General features: G+C 47.2%; 2 protein-coding genes across 2 annotated transcripts; one reads left to right on the plus strand and one right to left on the minus strand.

The window, feature by feature from the left end:
- Window positions 1-2442: 2442 nt before the first annotated feature.
- On the plus strand, window positions 2443-3910 carry LOC145547690 (uncharacterized). The gene is made up of 3 exons (XM_081597500.1): window positions 2443-2530; window positions 3323-3574; window positions 3653-3910. The coding sequence occupies exons 2-3, from the start codon at window positions 3336-3338 to the stop codon at window positions 3870-3872; spliced, it is 459 nt and encodes a 152-aa protein (XP_081453626.1). The 5' UTR covers window positions 2443-2530; window positions 3323-3335; the 3' UTR covers window positions 3873-3910.
- Window positions 3911-7844: 3934 nt separating this feature from the next.
- Window positions 7845-17444, minus strand: psmc4 (proteasome 26S subunit, ATPase 4). Its single transcript, XM_008430679.2, has 11 exons — window positions 17291-17444; window positions 15930-16028; window positions 15469-15655; window positions 14307-14453; window positions 14125-14234; window positions 12380-12473; window positions 12136-12303; window positions 11986-12062; window positions 10621-10789; window positions 8268-8323; window positions 7845-8194 (listed from the first exon to the last, which is right to left on the minus strand). Exons 1-11 carry the CDS (start codon window positions 17321-17323, stop codon window positions 8081-8083), a joined length of 1254 nt encoding a protein of 417 aa, XP_008428901.1. The 5' UTR covers window positions 17324-17444; the 3' UTR covers window positions 7845-8080.
- Window positions 17445-18192: the final 748 nt, after the last annotated feature.

The raw sequence follows: 18192 nt of genomic DNA on the forward strand, positions 1-18192 counted from the left end.
AATAAATAAGTAATAAAGGTATCGGTGTAAATATATGTAATAAAAGATGTTAGATCATCCTTATGGCCTGAGGGATGAAGCCGTTGTGGAATCTGGTTGTTCTGCATTTGAAGCTGATTAATCTTTTCCCAGAGGGAGAACTGACCCTGCTGAGGGCGTCCCCCTCAGCAGGGTTCATGTCCCTCCTCCCGGTGGGACCTGAACTCCTCACCAGGGAGGCGTCCAGGAGGCATCCTGACCAGATGCCCGAGCCTCAACTGGCTCCTCTCGACGTGGAGGAGCAGCGGCTCTACTCTGAGTCCCTCCCGGATGACCGAGCTTCTCTCTCTAAGGGAGAGCCCAGCCACCCTGCGGAGGAGGAAACCCATTTCGGCCGCTTGTACCCGTGATCTCGCTCTTTCGGTCATGACCCAAAGCTCATGACCATAGATGAGGGTGGGAACGTAGATCGACCGGTAAATCGAGAGCTTCGCTTTGTGGCTCAGCTCTCTCTTCACCACGACGCTGAAAATGTGCTGTATGAATAAAATGACCTTTCCTGCTCCATCGTCGATGAGGAGCGGTGTGACATGGAGCCGATCAAAAGAGGAGTTCAGTTTGAGATGCTGTGATCCTTCATCAGCCTCTTCATCGCGACGGGAGCGAGATGAAGAGGTCATTCTCCGATGAACGGGTGTTTCTTTGGGCCTGGGAGATGAAGCAGGATGTCAGAGAGGACGAGAGCCAGCTGGTCGGCACAGACGTCAGAACCAGACCCCGTTTCAGGTCCTGCTGCTTTATGCATGGTGGTTCTTCTCAAGGTACCAGCTGTCTGATTATCTGCTCCTCCGGATGAGGAGAGGCTTCAAAACGACCAGAGTAGGTCAGTCTGCAGCGTCCTGGCAGGACAACGGAGCAGCCGGTGATTGTCCTGACGCTTGACCACCTGCGTGGAGCTTCTCAGGAAGGAGGAAAGAGCCGGTGATTGTCCTGACGCTTGACCACCTGCGTGGAGCTTCACAGGAAGGAGGAAAGAGCCGGTGATTGTCCTGACGCTTGACCACCTGCGCAGTTTCACAGGAAGGAGGAAAGAGCCGGTGATTGTCCTGACGCTTGACCACCTGCGTGGAGCTTCTCAGGAAGGAGGAAAGAGCCGGTGATTGTCCTGCAGAGTTTCACAGGAAGGAGGAAAGAGCCGGTGATTGTCCTGCGGAGTTTCACAGGAAGGAGGAAAGAGCCGGTGATTGTCCTGCGGAGTTTCACAGGAAGGAGGAAAGAGCCGGTGATTGTCCTGCGGAGTTTCACAGGAAGGAGGAAAGAGCCGGTGATTGTCCTGCGGAGTTTCACAGGAAGAAGGAAAGAGCCGGTGATTGTCCTGACGCTTGACCACCTGCGCAGAGCTTCACAGGAAGGAGGAAAGAGCCGGTGATTGTCCTGCGGAGTTTCACAGGAAGGAGGAAAGAGCCGGTGATTGTCCTGCGGAGTTTCACAGGAAGGAGGAAAGAGCCGGTGATTGTCCTGCGGAGTTTCACAGGAAGGAGGAAAGAGCCGGTGATTGTCCTGCGGAGTTTCACAGGAAGAAGGAAAGAGCCGGTGATTGTCCTGACGCTTGACCACCTGCGCAGAGCTTCACAGGAAGGAGGAAAGAGCCGGTGATTGTCCTGACGCTTGACCACCTGCGCAGAGCTTCACAGGAAGGAGGAAAGAGCCGGTGATTGTCCTGACGCTTGACCACCTGCGTGGAGCTTCACAGGAAGGAGGAAAGAGCCGGTGATTGTCCTGACGCTTGACCACCTGCGTGGAGCTTCACAGGAAGAAGGAAAGAGCCGGTGATTGTCCTGCGTGGAGCTTCACAGGAAGGAGGAAAGAGCCGGTGATTGTCCTGACGCTTGACCACCTGCGCAGAGCTTCACAGGAAGGAGGAAAGAGCCGGTGATTGTCCTGACGCTTGACCACCTGCGCAGTTTCACAGGAAGGAGGAAAGAGCCGGTGATTGTCCTGACGCTTGACCACCTGCGTGGAGTTTCACAGGAAGGAGGAAAGAGCCGGTGATTGTCCTGCGTGGAGCTTCACAGGAAGGAGGAAAGAGCCGGTGATTGTCCTGCGTGGAGCTTCACAGGAAGGAGGAAAGAGCCGGTGATTGTCCTGACGCTTGACCACCTGCGTGGAGCTTCACAGGAAGGAGGAAAGATTCCCTTTGGCAAATGACAGAACTCCTGAGGAGGCAGAGATCCGCTCCACAGCAGCAAACAGTTTGGAGCAACTTAAATAAATCAACTCCAACCTTTAGAGCAACAAACAGGTTTGAAATGTGAAACCTGTCGCTGAGCCAGGTTCTGTAGAAACCAGACAGAGACCCAGAACCTGGGCAACAGGTGAGGCTCCTCAGAGGTAACCGGATCATGAGGTCAGAGGTCAGAAATGAGGAAGAATGAGGTCATTGTTGCTCATATGGAGTTATGGTTTAAAAACTGATGCAGTTCTAGAACAAAATCCCAGTTAAAAGTCAACATTTCACCCAGAAGATCAGCTTTGGAAATCAGCACAACCCGTAAGTGAGCTTTTCCTTTATGAAAGCGTTGAACCAAACCTCATTTCTTCATCCGATACCAGACACTACCCTGCTGGAGACTTCTAGCTCCTGAATGAGTCTCGGGTCAAAGGTCAAAGGCTGAAATAGCAAGACACCTGGGAATGTTCTGGTACCAGACTGGAAAAGAGGTGAAAAAGCAGCAAAAAGCCCAAAATAAGACTTCAGGTTGCATTCACACCAGCGCCGTTTAATCCACTTCAGTCCGAACCTCGGTCTGGGTTCGGCTGAAGTCAACTCTGGTGGTTCGAATGCATACATGAACGCCAAGTGGACCGGGGACCGCTCCAAAAGCAGGAAGCGAACTACAGCACAGGGCATTCTGGGTAAATACAACCAGAGCAAACGTGCTAGGCTAGTGCTAGCGGGAGAAATGGATCCAGACACGATAGAGAAATCCGGCAAACGCTAAAGTCTGACGCCACTCCATGTTTGTTTCATTTGGTGAAGAAGGAAGTTGCGTTCAGTGTTTTCTTCTGAGGTTTTTGTGTCGTTTCTTCAGTGGTTTTGGTGTGGCGCCCCCACAGGTGAGGCAGGGAACAAGTTTTTCAAACGGTTTGCTTTATTGACACAGAGCAGTGTGAGAGAGAACAGCAGCAACTGAAGATGTTGGGAACAGGTTTTCAATTAATTAGGGTCATTTCACAGAGTGGTTGAAACTTTGTCCCAACTGAGCCGGGTCTAGAACCGGGTCAGGAGAACGTTGGCCCTCCTGAATCAGAGGTTTTGGTGCAATGATGGTTTTGCTTTCAGGGTTGTTGGAGAAATGGCCCAAACTCGTTTGTACCGGTTGCTTCCTCGCCGGGTCTCGGCCGCACAGACCAGGATGGACAGCCTGGTGCCGGTTCTGTGGGACCGGATGTTCCCCCGGCTGCTTTTCGGGCCCAACCACAAGTTGGAGCGGATCTTTGGCGGCATGCTGCACCACCCGGAGCGCTCCGCCATGCAGATCTGCCCGTACTACTTCGACCAGGTGACCTGGAGGCTCCCAGCCGCGTCGCCCTGGTTGGTGGTCCGCTCACACTGACGTCACGGCGCCGCTGGTTTGTCTCTGTGTGATCAAACTTCCCTCCTGGCTTTAAGGCAGAACAACCTGGAGCTGCACTGCTTCGACTCGTGGGGCGACGTGCAGAAGGAGAAGCAGCGCAGCGCGGAGCAGCAGCAGAGCGGAGGCAGCCAGCCGGGGAGCCGGCCCGACGCCGGGGTCTACCTGAGCCGGCTCTGCCAGCTGCAGGACCTGCAGACCGGAGGCAGCATGACCACGCAGATGTTCATCCACCTGATGTACGACTACAGCGACTGACGCCTCATTAAAACACGCCTTATTTTTAAAAACGTGAATGTTGAAGGTGTGAAAACATGATTAAGTTTACGCACCCAGGATGAGAAGAGCTGGAGAGGATGACCTTCAGGATCAGCACAAGGTCAGGGCAGAAATACGGGGAACCGTTTCTGTCAACAATTAACAGGAATCATTTGAGTTACTTAGTCTGACATAGCCCTGTGACAGACTGGCGACCTGTCCAGGCGACCTGTCCAGGTGACCCGTCCAGGTGACCCGTCCAGGTGACCTGTCCAGGTGACCTGTCCAGGCGACCTGTCCAGGCGACTTGTCCAGGTGACCCGTCCAGGTGACCCGTCCAGGTGACCTGTCCAGGTGACCCGTCCAGGCGACCTGTCCAGGTGACCTGTCCAGGCGACCTGACCAGGCGACCTGTCCAGGTGACCTGTCCAGGCGACCTGTCCAGGTGACCTGTCCAGGTGACCTGTCCAGGTGACCCGTCCAGGTGACCTGTCCAGGTGACCTGTCCAGGCGACCTGTCCAGGTGACCTGTCCAGGTGACCTGTCCAGGCGACCTGACCAGGCGACCTGACCAGGCGACCTGACCAGGTGACCTGTCCAGGTGACCCCGCCTCTCGCCCGGAACGTTGGCTGGAGAGGCACCAGCACCCCTCCCGACCCACTGAGGGACAAGGGTGCAAGAAAATGGATGGATAGTCTGACATATTCTACCAAACTAAATGTTTAGTCATGACTGAAAGAACGAGATCACGGGTACAAGCGGCCGAAATGGGTTTCCTCCTCCGCAGGGTGGCTGGGCTCTCCCTTAGAGAGAGAAGCTCGGTCATCCGGGAGGGACTCAGAGTAGAGCCGCTGCTCCTCCACGTCGAGAGGAGCCAGTTGAGGCTCGGGCATCTGGTCAGGATGCCTCCTGGACGCCTCCCTGGTGAGGAGTTCAGGTCCCACCGGGAGGAGGGGAGACCCAGGACACGCTGGAGGGACGATGTCTCTCTATGGCCTGGGAACGCCTTGGGGTTCCTGGAGGACCTGGAAGAGGCTGGGGAGGGAAGTCTGGGCCTCCCTTCTGAAGCTGCTGCCCCCGCGACCCGACCCCGGATAAGCGGAAGAAAATGGATGGATGGATGGATGGATAAATGTTTAGCTAGCAAGCTATAAACTGAACTTCAAACTGAATATTTAGTTGGCTATCTAAATATTTACATAGTAACCAAATGTTTCACTCCAACTAAATATTTAATTAGCAAATGAAACATTTAACTTCAAACTAATGAGCAAACTAAATATTCAGTTCCCAACTTTTAGCTAGAAAGTTAAATATTTAGCTGCAAACTAAATTTTAGTTAAACCATAAATATTTCACTAAATATTTCCAAACTAAATGTTAACTTAAAAAGCTAAGAATTTAAATTCAAACTGAATATTTAGTTAGCTAAATGCTAAGGTTGCTAACTAAATATTTACCTAAACTACATATTTAGCTCCAAAGTAGTCGGATATTTATTTTCATGTTATTTTTTACTTAATTCACTCATTAATATAAATAGTTCATGTAATAACTGAATTAAATACTTTCACCTTTTTTACAACTTCATTAATTATGTTTCTTTTGTACTCGCTTTATTTTTGTCCAACAATTTGCTATATTTTTTTCAGTCTTCTTATTAACCAGGTCAAATTATTGTAGAATGTTTTAAAAATGTTTTTATTATCCAAACCAGTCAATAAATGAGTTTGATCATGTTTCCATGTATTCATCCCATCTGTTTCCTGATGTCAGCTGATCTATTCCTTATTGATCTATTTAGCGGATCTTGTATTTTAGCTCTATATTGACTCTCATAATTGATGTGGGAAGATGATCACATTAGTCATTAAAATTCCACCTAATAACATTCTGCCATCATTCCTAGTACTGACAACAATTTCAATAATCAATATTTGTTGAAATTCTAGCTTAGCAAGCTAACTATTTAGCCTCAAGCTGCATATTTAACTATCCATCCATTTTCTTTCACTCTTGCCCCTCAGTGGGGTCAGGAGGGTTGCTGCTGCCTCTCCAGCTGCTGTACCGAGCGAGAGGCGGGGTCACCTGGACAGGTCGCCAGTCTGTTGCAGGGCAACACAGAGACACACAACCATGCACACACACACACACACACACCTAGGGGCAATTTAGACAAACCAATTAACCTGACAGTCATGTTTTTGGACTGTGGGAGGAAACTGGAGTACCTGGAGAAAACCCACCATGCACAGGGAGAACATGGAGACTCCATGCAGAAAGACCGGGAATCGAACCCAGAACCTTCTTGCTGCAAGGCAACAGCTCTACCAACTGCGCCACTGTGCAGCCCCATATTTAATTTCAAGCTAAATATTTTTTGACAAAATCCTTGAAGATAAACATTTTGCTGCACGGCTAAATATTTATCTGGGATAAAGTCAAGGATTTAGTGCAACTAAATATGATAAACTAAACTCGACTCGAGTTTTCAGGAAAACATGAAAAATACTTTCAACCTTTTCTTGAAGTTTTGTGCAGATGATTGTAGTTTCCTGACTAATTTTTGAGTTTTAATGAAAATCTGTTATTATTGTATTTTGTAGATGGCAGAATTTCCCATAAATTATTGATAGTCGTAAGAAGTTTGTACCTCAGTAGAAACAGTTAAATGTTTAATTTACTCATGAATTATGGATAATATTCATGGAAAACCGCGGTGGTTCTGGTCATTGCAGCAGATATTCCAGTTCTCAGCCACACGTTAAAGCCCCGGCGCCGCTTTGTGCTGATGCTTTGTCTGAGGTTGCAAAACAAATTGAGGACATTGTTTGGGGTGAAGCTACATCTGCCTGGTCGGCATGTTGAGCTCAGCAATGCTGGTGGCTGCCTGGTGTTGGGCCAGACTTTGGATTGATGAGCGCAGAGGAAATAACTTTTATTCTTTTTAATTAATTTGGTGAATCCTGTAGCAAACAACCAAGAGAAGTCAACATTTGTACAGTTTTGTTTGAAGTTGTAATATTGAAACTGGGCCTTAAAGGGTTATTAAAGGTCATAGAAGGAGGATTTGAAAAGGAGTAAACAAGTTTGGCTTGTTGAAGCAGAAAGTTTGTTGTTTCTCAAAACAAGATGGCTGCAGGGTTTAGGCTCACGACGCTGCATCTGAATGAAGGACAAGACGTCTGAATGATGCCATAAAGCACTAAAAGACACTAACTAACACCAAAGTTAACTTTTATTTTCAGATAAAGTGGATAAATAGCTTATATTGGGTTCTACCTGCAGGTTCCTGTGAAAGTCTGCAATATTTTTAACCTAAAAACGTCTCGGTGCTGCCCTCTTTGGGTTGAACGGTGGTACTGCAGCTGACATTTCCTATTGGTTCCAGCTGGTTGGTCACTCAGGCCCACCAATACAAACCCATTTCCCCGCAGACACGCCCCCTGGTGGCGAGTCCGGAGGTGGAACTCCCGACGCGCCGCTTTTCTAAGCCACTGGAAAAAACACAGATTTGTTGCTAGTTGCGCTTCTTTACAAAAAGTTGCGTTTTTTTAACTAAATTTATCGTTAATTGCCACATTTGTCTCTAAGGCGTTTTTTTTTTCTTTTTAAGTTACAACATGAACATTTACTGATTTTGAAGTCACTGGATTTGTCCTTTTGAAGAAAAGAAAATGTGCAGGAGACTGACAGGTTGGTAAAACCTGCGTTAAAACCACCGAGTTGGCCTCCGGTTCATCCCGACCGGGCCGATTTCTGTTGGCTCCGCCCACTTTGCTGTCACACGTCATCGTTTGAGGCGCAGCGGCTCCTTCACTTTAACGGCCGTTAAGCTCGGTGGTTTGATGATGCAGGTTTGTTTTTGTAAATGCTGGGATTAAAACTCGGACGTTAATCGCCTGCTCTGACTGAACCCGCTTCATTAAATCTCAGCTTTATTTTCTAAATAAAACACAGATCCGATCCCGTTATGGAAAACATGTTTATTGTGTTTCTTTAAAGTAGCGCCTTGTACAGGGAGCGCGTCCTATTAATAGGGAGCAGCGGAGGCGCAGGAGCGCCTCTCCCTGACGGTTGGGGGCGTCTCAGGGCTCAGACTGACCCGAGGTCAGGCCCGGCGCCACCACGACTAAATTTAGTCCAGAAAGACAGAACAGCGATGAATCCAGGCAGACAGAAATCGATATCTGGACCCGCCGCCTCGCTACTTGTAGAACTCGTGCTCCTGCTCGTCCTTCTTGATCACCGTCTTGTAAGCTTTTTCGAAGTCTTTGGCGAGGACGATGTACCTGTTCTCCCGCACGGCCAGCATGCCGGCCTGAGGAAGAGGAGGAGAATGAGCCGGGAGCCGACCTTTGACCTGGGAATGGAAAGGTGAAGGGTCAGCTCACCTCTTGGCAGATGGAGTTGATGTCCGCTCCAGAGATCTTGTCGGGTCGAGCCACATCTGAGCAGCAGTTAAAGACGAAACAGACGGAGGGAACGCGGCAGCAGGAAGAGATGCGAGCGTCGGCAGGACGTAAACAAACCAGCTGACCAGAGGAAGGCTCCGGTCGTCTCGCCGCGTTCGGCGTCGCACCACGGCGCGTTCAGCGTCATGCCGCGCCGCGTTCGGCGCCACGCCGCGCCCGCCGTCACGCCACGCCACCTCACGCCGCGTTCAGCGTCGCACCACGGCGCGTTCGGCGTCACGCCACGCCGCGTTCAGCGTCATGCCGCGCCGCGTTCGGCGCCACGCCCCGTCACGCCACGCCGCGTTCGGCGTCTCGTCACGCCGCGCCCAGCGTAGCCTCACGCCCAGCGTAGCCTCACGCCGCGTTCAGCGTCGCACCACGCCGCGCTCAGCGTCACCTCACGCCGCGTTCAGCGTCGCACCACGCCGCGCTCAGCGTCACCTCACGCCGCGTTCAGCGTCGCACCACGCCGCGTACAGCTTCACCGCACGCCGCGTTCAGCGTCGCACCACGCCGAGTTCAGCGTCGCACCACGCCGAGTTCAGCGTCGCACCACGCCGCGTTCAGCGTCGCACCACGCCGAGTTCAGCGTCGCACCACGCCGAGTTCAGCGTCGCACCACGCCGCGTTCAGCGTCGCACCACGTCGCGTTCAGCGTCGCACCACGCCGCGTTCAGCGTCGCACCACGCCGCGTTCAGCGTCGCACCACGCCGAGTTCAGCGTCGCACCACGCCGCGTTCAGCGTCGCACCACGCCGCGTTCAGCGTCGCACCACGCCGAGTTCAGCGTCGCACCACGCCGAGTTCAGCGTCGCACCACGCCGAGTTCAGCGTCGCACCACGCCGAGTTCAGCGTCGCACCACGCCGAGTTCAGCGTCGCACCACGCCGCGTTCAGCGTCGCACCACGCCGCGTTCAGCGTCGCACCACGTCGAGTTCAGCGTCGCACCACGCCGCGTTCAGCGTCGCACCACGCCGAGTTCAGCGTCGCACCACGTCGAGTTCAGCGTCGCACCACGCCGCGTTCAGCGTCGCACCACGCCGAGTTCAGCGTCGCACCACGCCGAGTTCAGCGTCGCACCACGCCGAGTTCAGCGTCGCACCACGCCGAGTTCAGCGTCGCACCACGCCGCGTTCAGCGTCGCACCACGCCGCGTTCAGCGTCGCACCACGTCGAGTTCAGCGTCGCACCACGCCGCGTTCAGCGTCGCACCACGCCGCGTTCAGCGTCGCACCACGCCGCGTTCAGCGTCGCACCACGCCGCGTTCAGCGTCGCACCACGCCGCGTTCAGCGTCGCACCACGCCGCGTTCAGCGTCGCACCACGCCGAGTTCAGCGTCGCACCACGCCGCGTTCAGCGTCGCACCACGCCGCGTTCAGCGTCGCACCACGCCGCGTTCAGCGTCGCACCACGCCGCGTTCAGCGTCACACCACGCCGCGTTCAGCGTCGCACCACGCCGCGTTCAGCGTCGCACCACGCTGAGTTCAGCGTCGCACCACGCTGCGTTCAGTGTCACATCACGCTGCGTTCACTGACCCTCCGCAGCAGGAAACCACAGCTTCCCCAGGTCTGTTCCTGCTCCAACAGTCTGACATCAGTTGCCAGAGGAAAACCTTTCCGGTTGTTCAGAGTCTTGAACTCTTACAGGTCTGATTTTTAAAACGAGGTTATTATTCAGTAAATCTGCATTAAAAAAAAAAGACACATGATGCCAAATCCACTGTTTTTGCCCTTAAATACATTTTATCATTTGAGTCTCGGAGAGAAGAAAAAGTGAATCTCGTCTCTCCTGCTGATGTGGACATTTCTTTATATCCTGTTTGGGTCTTAAGTTTCAATCCGTTCAGTTTTCTCATTTCCACATTAAGATTTTTAAACTATTTCGTTACAGTTTTTCATAAAACAGGTTTCTGCGCTGCTACATGATCTGCTATAAAACTACAAAAATGGCAGAACGGGGTGGAGCTGGACGACCTGGCAGAGCTTCAGCTGCATTTAAAGAGACGGAACCGAAACGAGCTGCTCTAGCGCAGCGATCGGACCAGCAGTCAGAGGGGAGCCTCACAGTTCAACCTGAACTGGATGATTTAGAAAAGGAAGAACTAAAAGCACCGTGACTTTAAAATGTGACCCAAACGTCTCTATGAACCGTTTCTACTTTTATGTCATTGCTGACATGTTTTCATGCTGCTGAAAACCCAAAGTGTTAAGAATATAATAAGTCCTGGCAGACTTAACCAGGAAGTAGCTTCCTGACAGGAAGTGAGACGATGAATCAGAAGGATACAGTCCTCCAGGTCCACCTCCTCTGAGAGGTTCATCTTGCTGGTGATGGTGGAGAAGATGAGGCGTTTCTGCCGGCGGTCCGGCAGCGGGAACTCGATCTTCCGGTCCAGACGGCCCGGTCGGAGCAGCGCCGGGTCCAGGGTGTCGGCTCTGTTGGTGGCCATGATGACCTGAGGGGGGCGGACACACCGACGGTGAAAAGGCTTCCAGGTTCACAGACTTTTAAAGAAAACTAACTTTCTATTTTAAAAAATGGACAAACGTGAAGTGAGTTATAACGTGACTCAAATCAGGAAGTAAAATTTAACGCCTTGAAATTGGGCCCTGTTTCTTTAAGAACTGATGGAGTCCCCTGATTTTACGTGACACTGCCCCTTTAAGAAGGCAGGACTTTCTTCTTCTACTGCTGATCAGGCCCCAGCTCCCTGGTTCTCTGAGCTGTGAACAGAGGCGGGCAGCTTTCCCCTCTAAAGAAACGGCTTTAACTCACAGCAGCGACTTGTTTTAAATTCAGGCGTCTCTGCAGCTTAATGACATCATTTCCTGATCTTTTCACTCCGACTGCGAGAGAATCGGCCGTCGTCCTGCTGCGAGACGCTGCAGGTCTTTTCAGGCGAGATGAGCTGCGATGACGCCAGCGATCATTCACTGAGATGAAAGGTTCGGTTTGAGCAACAAAGAGATAAAACATGAAGCTTTTAATGCTTCATAACTAGATGAGAAGACGGACGTTTAGAGGCTGATTTTGTTTCGACGCAGTGAGTTTGCAGATTCTTAGAAGCTTTTAATCCAACAGAAAACAACAGAAATAAGTTTAAAACTTTTCGTTCTCGGTTTTCCTTCGTAAATTAACAGCTGGATTTGGCGTTTTGAGCTGCTGCTTCAGCAGATCCTCCATGTTCCCTGGTTTCTACGGAAGCCCAGAAGGTCCAACAGGAAGTCATAATTACACGTTTTAAAGTCAAGCTTAAGTTCTAGTCACAATTTCAACCACAAATTTTAGTAATCATTTCTAATTTTAAAGTCAGTTTAGATGTTTAAGTCATAAATACGAGTTTTGAAAGTCAATTTCAAGTTAATTTCACATTTTAGTCATAATTTAATATTTTAAAGTTATAATTTGACATTAGAATTTAAAGCTTTAAAGTTTTTTTATCATTATTTTGCCTTTTTGATTTTCAGTCATAAATTCACATGTAAACGTCACAGTTTTGATTTTTAAATCCTAATTTTGAACATTAAAGTTCTAATTTGATTTTAGTTCCTAATTTAGAGTCCAGAGTCTGGGCTGGCCGGACGATGCCTCCCCTGGTCAGCTGACGGACGGACGGCGGCGCCGCTGCAGGTGAGCCGCAGCCGGACTCACCTTGACGTTGACGTTCTGGTCGAAGCCGTCCATCTGGTTGAGCAGCTCCAGCAGGATCCGCTGCACCTCCCTGTCAGCTGCAGGGAGACAGAGAGTCAGCCGCCGCCGCCGGCCGCTTTCAGCCGCCAACCCGGACAGAAAGGGCCTCACCTCCGGTCTGAGCGTCGAAGCGCTTCGTGGCGATGGCGTCGATCTCGTCGATGAAGATGATGGCCGGCGCGTTCTCCTTGGCCAGCCGGAAGACGTCCCGCACCATCCGCGGCCCCTCGCCCAGGTACTTCTGGACGAACTCCGACCCCACCACGCGGATGAACGCCGCTGCAGGAGAACAGGAAGTGACGTCAGACATGCGGCCAGCCGGCCTCCGGCGGAAGCACGGCGGTGGCGGCCTGACCTGTGGTGTGGTGGGCCACGGCCTTGGCCAGCATGGTCTTCCCGCAGCCGGGGGGGCCGTACATCAGGACGCCTCTGGGGGGGTCGATGCCGATCTGAGCAGATAAAGAAACTTTGATCTAGTTCAACATTTCCTGGTTGAAGTAAAAATCCAAACTGCTGCTTTCTGTGTTTATGAGAATTTAAAGGGCCAGTATTACATTTTCCAGACACATAGTGTCATTTTATAGCAAAGTTAACTGTTACCTTCATTTGGTATAAAAATATGACTTAATAAATTTGACTTCCTGATTTAATGCCTTAAAATTGTCTCTTTAAGAAGCTCCGCCTCCATTCAGTCATCCAACATGGCTCCTCGATTAACCCTTTAATGTTTGCAGCAGCTCCTATAATGAGCTCAGCAGGCGTTTGCTAATTGCTGCTGGCTAGTCTGAAGGAGCTGAGTGGGCAGAGTACCCAAACATTGACCTAAGTAAGAATAGCAGTACTTCAACATATTTTATTCAAGTAAAATTAAACATTTGGTAAAAAGTCGACTCAACTAATCAAATTATCAATCAATAAAAATGACATCATCAGACTGACCAAAATATAAATCATTGCAATAGCATGAGGCCAGTTTATTTCAAATCAGTTTATTTCAATTTAAAACTGTGTTCTTGCATTATTATTGTTATTATTCCACCATTAGTTGAAAATGTTCTCAAAACAACATTATTATTGTTTATCGCATTAACTCTGGGACAATTTATGTCCCAGAAGAAAATGGGTTATTTTGACAAATTTTACTGGAAACTAAAAGTTTATTGATCTCAAAGATCAATAAACTTCAAATTCTAATGAACATTTTAATACTGGAAACTGGCTAGGCTAGGCTAGGCTAGGCTAGGCTAGGCTAAGCTATGCAAGGCTAAGCTAAGCTAGGCAAGGCAAGGCTAAGCTAGGCAAGGCTAAGCTAGGCAAGGCAAGGCTAAGCTAGGCAAGGCTAAGCTAGGCAAGGCAAAGCAAGGCAAGGCAAGGCAAGGCTAGGCAAGGCAAGGCAAGGCAAGGCTAGGCAAGGCAAGGCAAGGCAAGGCAAGGCAAGGCTAAGCTAGGCTAGGCAAGGCTAAGCTAGGCTAAGCTAGGCTAAGCTAAGCCAGGTGTCAGTTTTAGCTACAAAGAGAGTCCTCATGATGGCCATAACACAAATGTTACTGAACAAACTTCCACAAGCGAAGGGAAAGCAGACGCTGATGAGAGGAGAGATTCATTTGGTGTGTGGAAGTGGTTCGAGTATTTAAGATCTGATAAACTTCAGCCGCAGAGTCGAGCCGACCAGCAGCAGGAGCATCGAATCCGTCACATAATCTGAAGCGTTTCCACAGATCATCAGTCAGAAGATGAAGGAGCATGAAGCTGACAAACATCACCCTCTGAGTGCCGTTTTCACTCCCAGTACCGGTTTAAAATGGACCGATCTGACACAGAAAAGCGGCTGAACTGATTTTAAAGTCCTTTTCTTAAACAGACGTAAAGGTATTGAAGTCAATTAAATAGAGCAGCAGCTTCACAAGCAGGTCAAACGTGGAAAAACATTCAATCTGTTCAGTCAGAGCAATTAACAGACAGTGGGAAACAAATAATAAAGAAACTGACAAAAACAGCAGATTCACGACCAAACAGTAGAAACAAGCAGCAGCAAACCGCCGTAAAGTTTATAAGAGGCTTAAATTTGACACCCTGGTTTAGTGGGAACCGGACGCTGACCTGCTTGTAGAGCTCAAAGTGAGTCAGCGGCAGCTCCACGGCCTCCCGGACCTCCTGCTTCTGGATGTCCATGCCCCCGATGTCTGCGTACATCACGTCTGGCTTCTGGTCTGTGGGCGCAAAGCACACCTAGTCTAAGGTCCGGCCCGGCCCGGTCCGAACCGGTCCGGTCTGCAGCGTACCTGACGTCAGCATCATGATGCTGCTGTCGGCCTCTGGAGGAAGAACGTCCACCAGCGCGTTGCTGTGCTTGTGCAGAGCCACCGAGGCGTTGGGCTTCAGCAGCTCTCGGTCGATGGTGCTCAGGATGCGGACATAATAGTTGGACCCTGAAGGCAGCACAGAGCCGAACGCTTAATAATTAAAATATAAACTCTTACATAAAACCTTTAAAACACAAATTCAACACATATAAACCACCCACAGCTTAATATTCAGCCACTCAGTTTTATTTCAGGAAAACTAAAAGCAGCTGAATCCAGTTCAGATAAAATGTTGTTTTTGACTTCAGTCATAAAGAGTTTAAAGTTTCCAATTCAGCAGATTCAACATTTCTAGAAACATAAACTGAAGAACATTTGAGCTTGAAGGGGAAAAACAGGAACTGAATGTCAACAACGTTCTGATTCTCTGATGCAGTTAAGTAACAAGACGACTTTGGCGCCCCCTGCAGGCCAGGGGCTGCACTGAAGAATGATTTTTAAAACAATTTTTTTTAAATAATTTTTTTAATTTAAAAAAATGACTTTTTTAAATGAATGAATAAGAGAACATCTTTAAATAAACTAATAAAATTATTTTGATAAGAAAAATAAACCAGGATTTTTCAAGAAAAATGTAAAAACAAACAGAAAAGTAAAGAAAAAAAATTGTAAGTAAAAATAAATAAAAAATGTGTTTAATTTGAAACAGGATTTTCTAAACTTTCTCAAAATCTTTGGCCAGTAGAAAGTGCAACTTTTTTTCTTTACTACAAATTCTGAAAGTTTGCAGCATACAATTTAAAAATTTAACATTTTAGTTAAACTAATAAGATGATTTATTGCAGAAACAGGGAAGTGTGTGTCATAATAGAGCCAAAACTTTCAAAGGGTTTTGGACAATTTCACAGCCAGATTCTTTTGGGTTTGATTGAAAAAAAAAAAGATTTTGTTTTATCTCAGGATTTGAGTCTTTGAAAACAACAACTGCATTTAGCAAGAAATGACCGAAAAGCAGAAAAGTTACTGTTGAACAGCGATGTGGGGCCAAGAGACGCGTCTCGTGTCGCTCGGCCGTATGCAGCCGGCTGATCTCATGCTAAGCTGGAGGAACATCACAGCGGTGCGGTCCGGACCCGGCTACCTGTGGTGGAGCCAACGATGGCCGTGTTCTGGTCCACGGCCTCCAGGAACTGGCCGATGACCAGAGGGATGCTCTGGATCCTCTTCACCTCCTCCTGGGCGTGCAGGAACTCCTTCTTCAGGTTCTTCTGCTCATCCTTAATGTACTCCTCCTGCACCTCCAGGAACTCCAGCTCCTGCTGCAGCTTCTGCACACACACACACACACACACACCATTTGTTTATTTGGCTACTCTTCCTGGGGTCCAGGTCAAAAAAAAAGGAAAAAAAGAGCGGTGCACCGCTGATTCTAGTCGCTGAAAGTCGCTGAGTTGGCAGCAGTGGGGTCACCATCATTACCCGTCAGGCTGATTTTTAAACCTTTGCTTTATTGCAAACATCTTTTTATAACTAATATTTGTCTCAGAGACGATTTATTCATCGCTCAGCAGATGTGAGAGGACAGACAGAGAAGCAGGAGACCTTATATCTGGTGTAGAGATCCTCCAGGTCCTCCGGCTCTGGAGCCAGGAAGGACAAACCGGTGTGGGGCCTGGAGCTCAGGACGGAGGGAAGCTCCTCCTGTCAGGGTCCACACACACACACACACACACACACACACACACACACACACACACACACACACACACACACACACACACACACACACTAATAAGTAAAAACTCAATTTAAATGATTTAATATAATGTAGATTTGTCTAATTTGACCTCATTTTAAATATTTTTAGTTTTATTGCTGACATTTTGTTAAACAGTAAGAAATTGATTAAAGTATAATTCTAAATGTTGAGATCCAACTTTCTTCTTTGGGTTTTATATATTTGTAGAGTCAGAATCTCATCAAATGTCGGTTATCTAATCTGTAAATTCATCAAATCATCGTTAATTAAACTGGCTCCTTAATGTTGCTGCAGATTTATGCAAAACAACGAGTCAGACTAAAGTTTTATTTAATTAACTTGAAACGTTTCATATAGTTTAAATATGAATATGTTCTACAAACACGTCTAGAAACATTTAGTAGTTTAATAAGAAGTATTAGGAAATACAGAGTGAAATAATGAAAAGCTGATGACTAAGCATTTTTATGTAAATATTTTTTTTTTGTAAAAGAAAAAGTAGCGAGACGTTTTTAGTCTAAAAACAATCAACCGTTATATTAAAACGGTTCATAAAAAATGATCTAATTTATGTACAGAAGTAAAGAGATTGCAAAAATCATCCTTTGGTAAAACTATTAAATGATGCAATGACAGAAATAAGACATTTTAAGATGAACTTATCAAAATGCTGTTTCATTTTTGTTTACTTCTGAATAAAATGTTCTTATTTTTAACATTTATTTATGATGCTCCTGTTAGTCAATAAAAAAAGGCTACACAATTATTTCATAGACAAATTTTACGGCTTACTTATAATTTCCAGACAGATTTTCATCATTTACGTGGTTAGCAGTCAGCTAGCTTTAGCAGCTCAACATGATAAGCCGTAGCACCCAAACAGCAGGGCTTCCGAGCAGAAATACAACAACGAACATCCGTAAAATATTAACACAAATACGTAATCCTGTTTTAGATAAAAGTTCGTCACAACCGTAAGATAAATGACTTTTAGTTCTCTCCAGGCGGGATGCTAAGGCTAACAGCTGCCGCACCGAGCGGAGAATGAATTGGCAGGTTTTCCGATTAAGCTTCTTTAAAGAGCTAAAAAACAAAAAAAATGGACCTTAAACTGAATCTGAAGAAGAAACTCCAAAACAAGTTGCTTCAATAAAATATGTTATTAAAAGTAAACAATATAACAAAGGCCAAAAACAGATCTTACCGGGCTCTTTTCTACAACAACGCAGTCCTCCATGTTAAAATTCTCTAGTTTGACGCGTTGACGTAATGCGTCATCATCAGGGTTTATGGGTAATGGAGTTCTTTCCCTCCGCTCTGAGTATTTCCGGGCAACTAGCGTCACTAACTGGTGGAAAATAAGCACCTGGACGTTTGAGGAGCATTTTAAACTAGAATAGATGTATTAAATATTAACAAAATAAAAATATAAACATATTTAATATATGTTCAAATATAAAATATCAATATAAATATAAAATATAAACATAATGTAAATTAATTCGATTAACTTGCATTATGTTATTTTAAATGACTTTTTATGATTCACTTGTCTATGTCCAGAAGAAGAGCCATCTCAAGGCAAAACCGAGCATTTACAAACTATTGAGTCCATTTTAGTCTCATCTTTGGTTAATTAATAACAATACTGAAGGGAAAATGTATTTGGAGAAATAAAGAGACACTAAAAAAACTATTCGTTGCGTGGAAAAGCTATGTGACTGGAGACAACACGAAGGTAGTTTGCAGAAATAACTTTTTCTGCCTAAAATGCAGGACAGATGAAGATTATACAGAAAATACGAAGCTAATAAATCCAAAAATAATCAGAAATATCTTGATTTCATCTTGACTACAATAAAATAAAAGTTGGAGGTTTTTTGGGTTTTTATTTTAGAAATCTATACACAAAGTTTGATCGAAGTCTGTAGAGAGTTTCTGTTTCTCCAAACTAAGTTAACAACTTCAGTAAAACATGGTGGAGGTTGTATTATGATGTGGGCTGCAGCACATGTAGCTACATGTAAACATATAAAACATGCTGTATGTTTGTACAACAGCATGTTTTATTGACAGAGCAAAACCTAAATATCATATTTTGAGTCA

Source organism: Poecilia reticulata, chromosome 16, assembly GCF_904066995.2.
Source record: "Poecilia reticulata chromosome 16, P_reticulata-male-v2, whole genome shotgun sequence".
NCBI classification, from domain to species: Eukaryota; Metazoa; Chordata; class Actinopteri; order Cyprinodontiformes; family Poeciliidae; genus Poecilia; species Poecilia reticulata.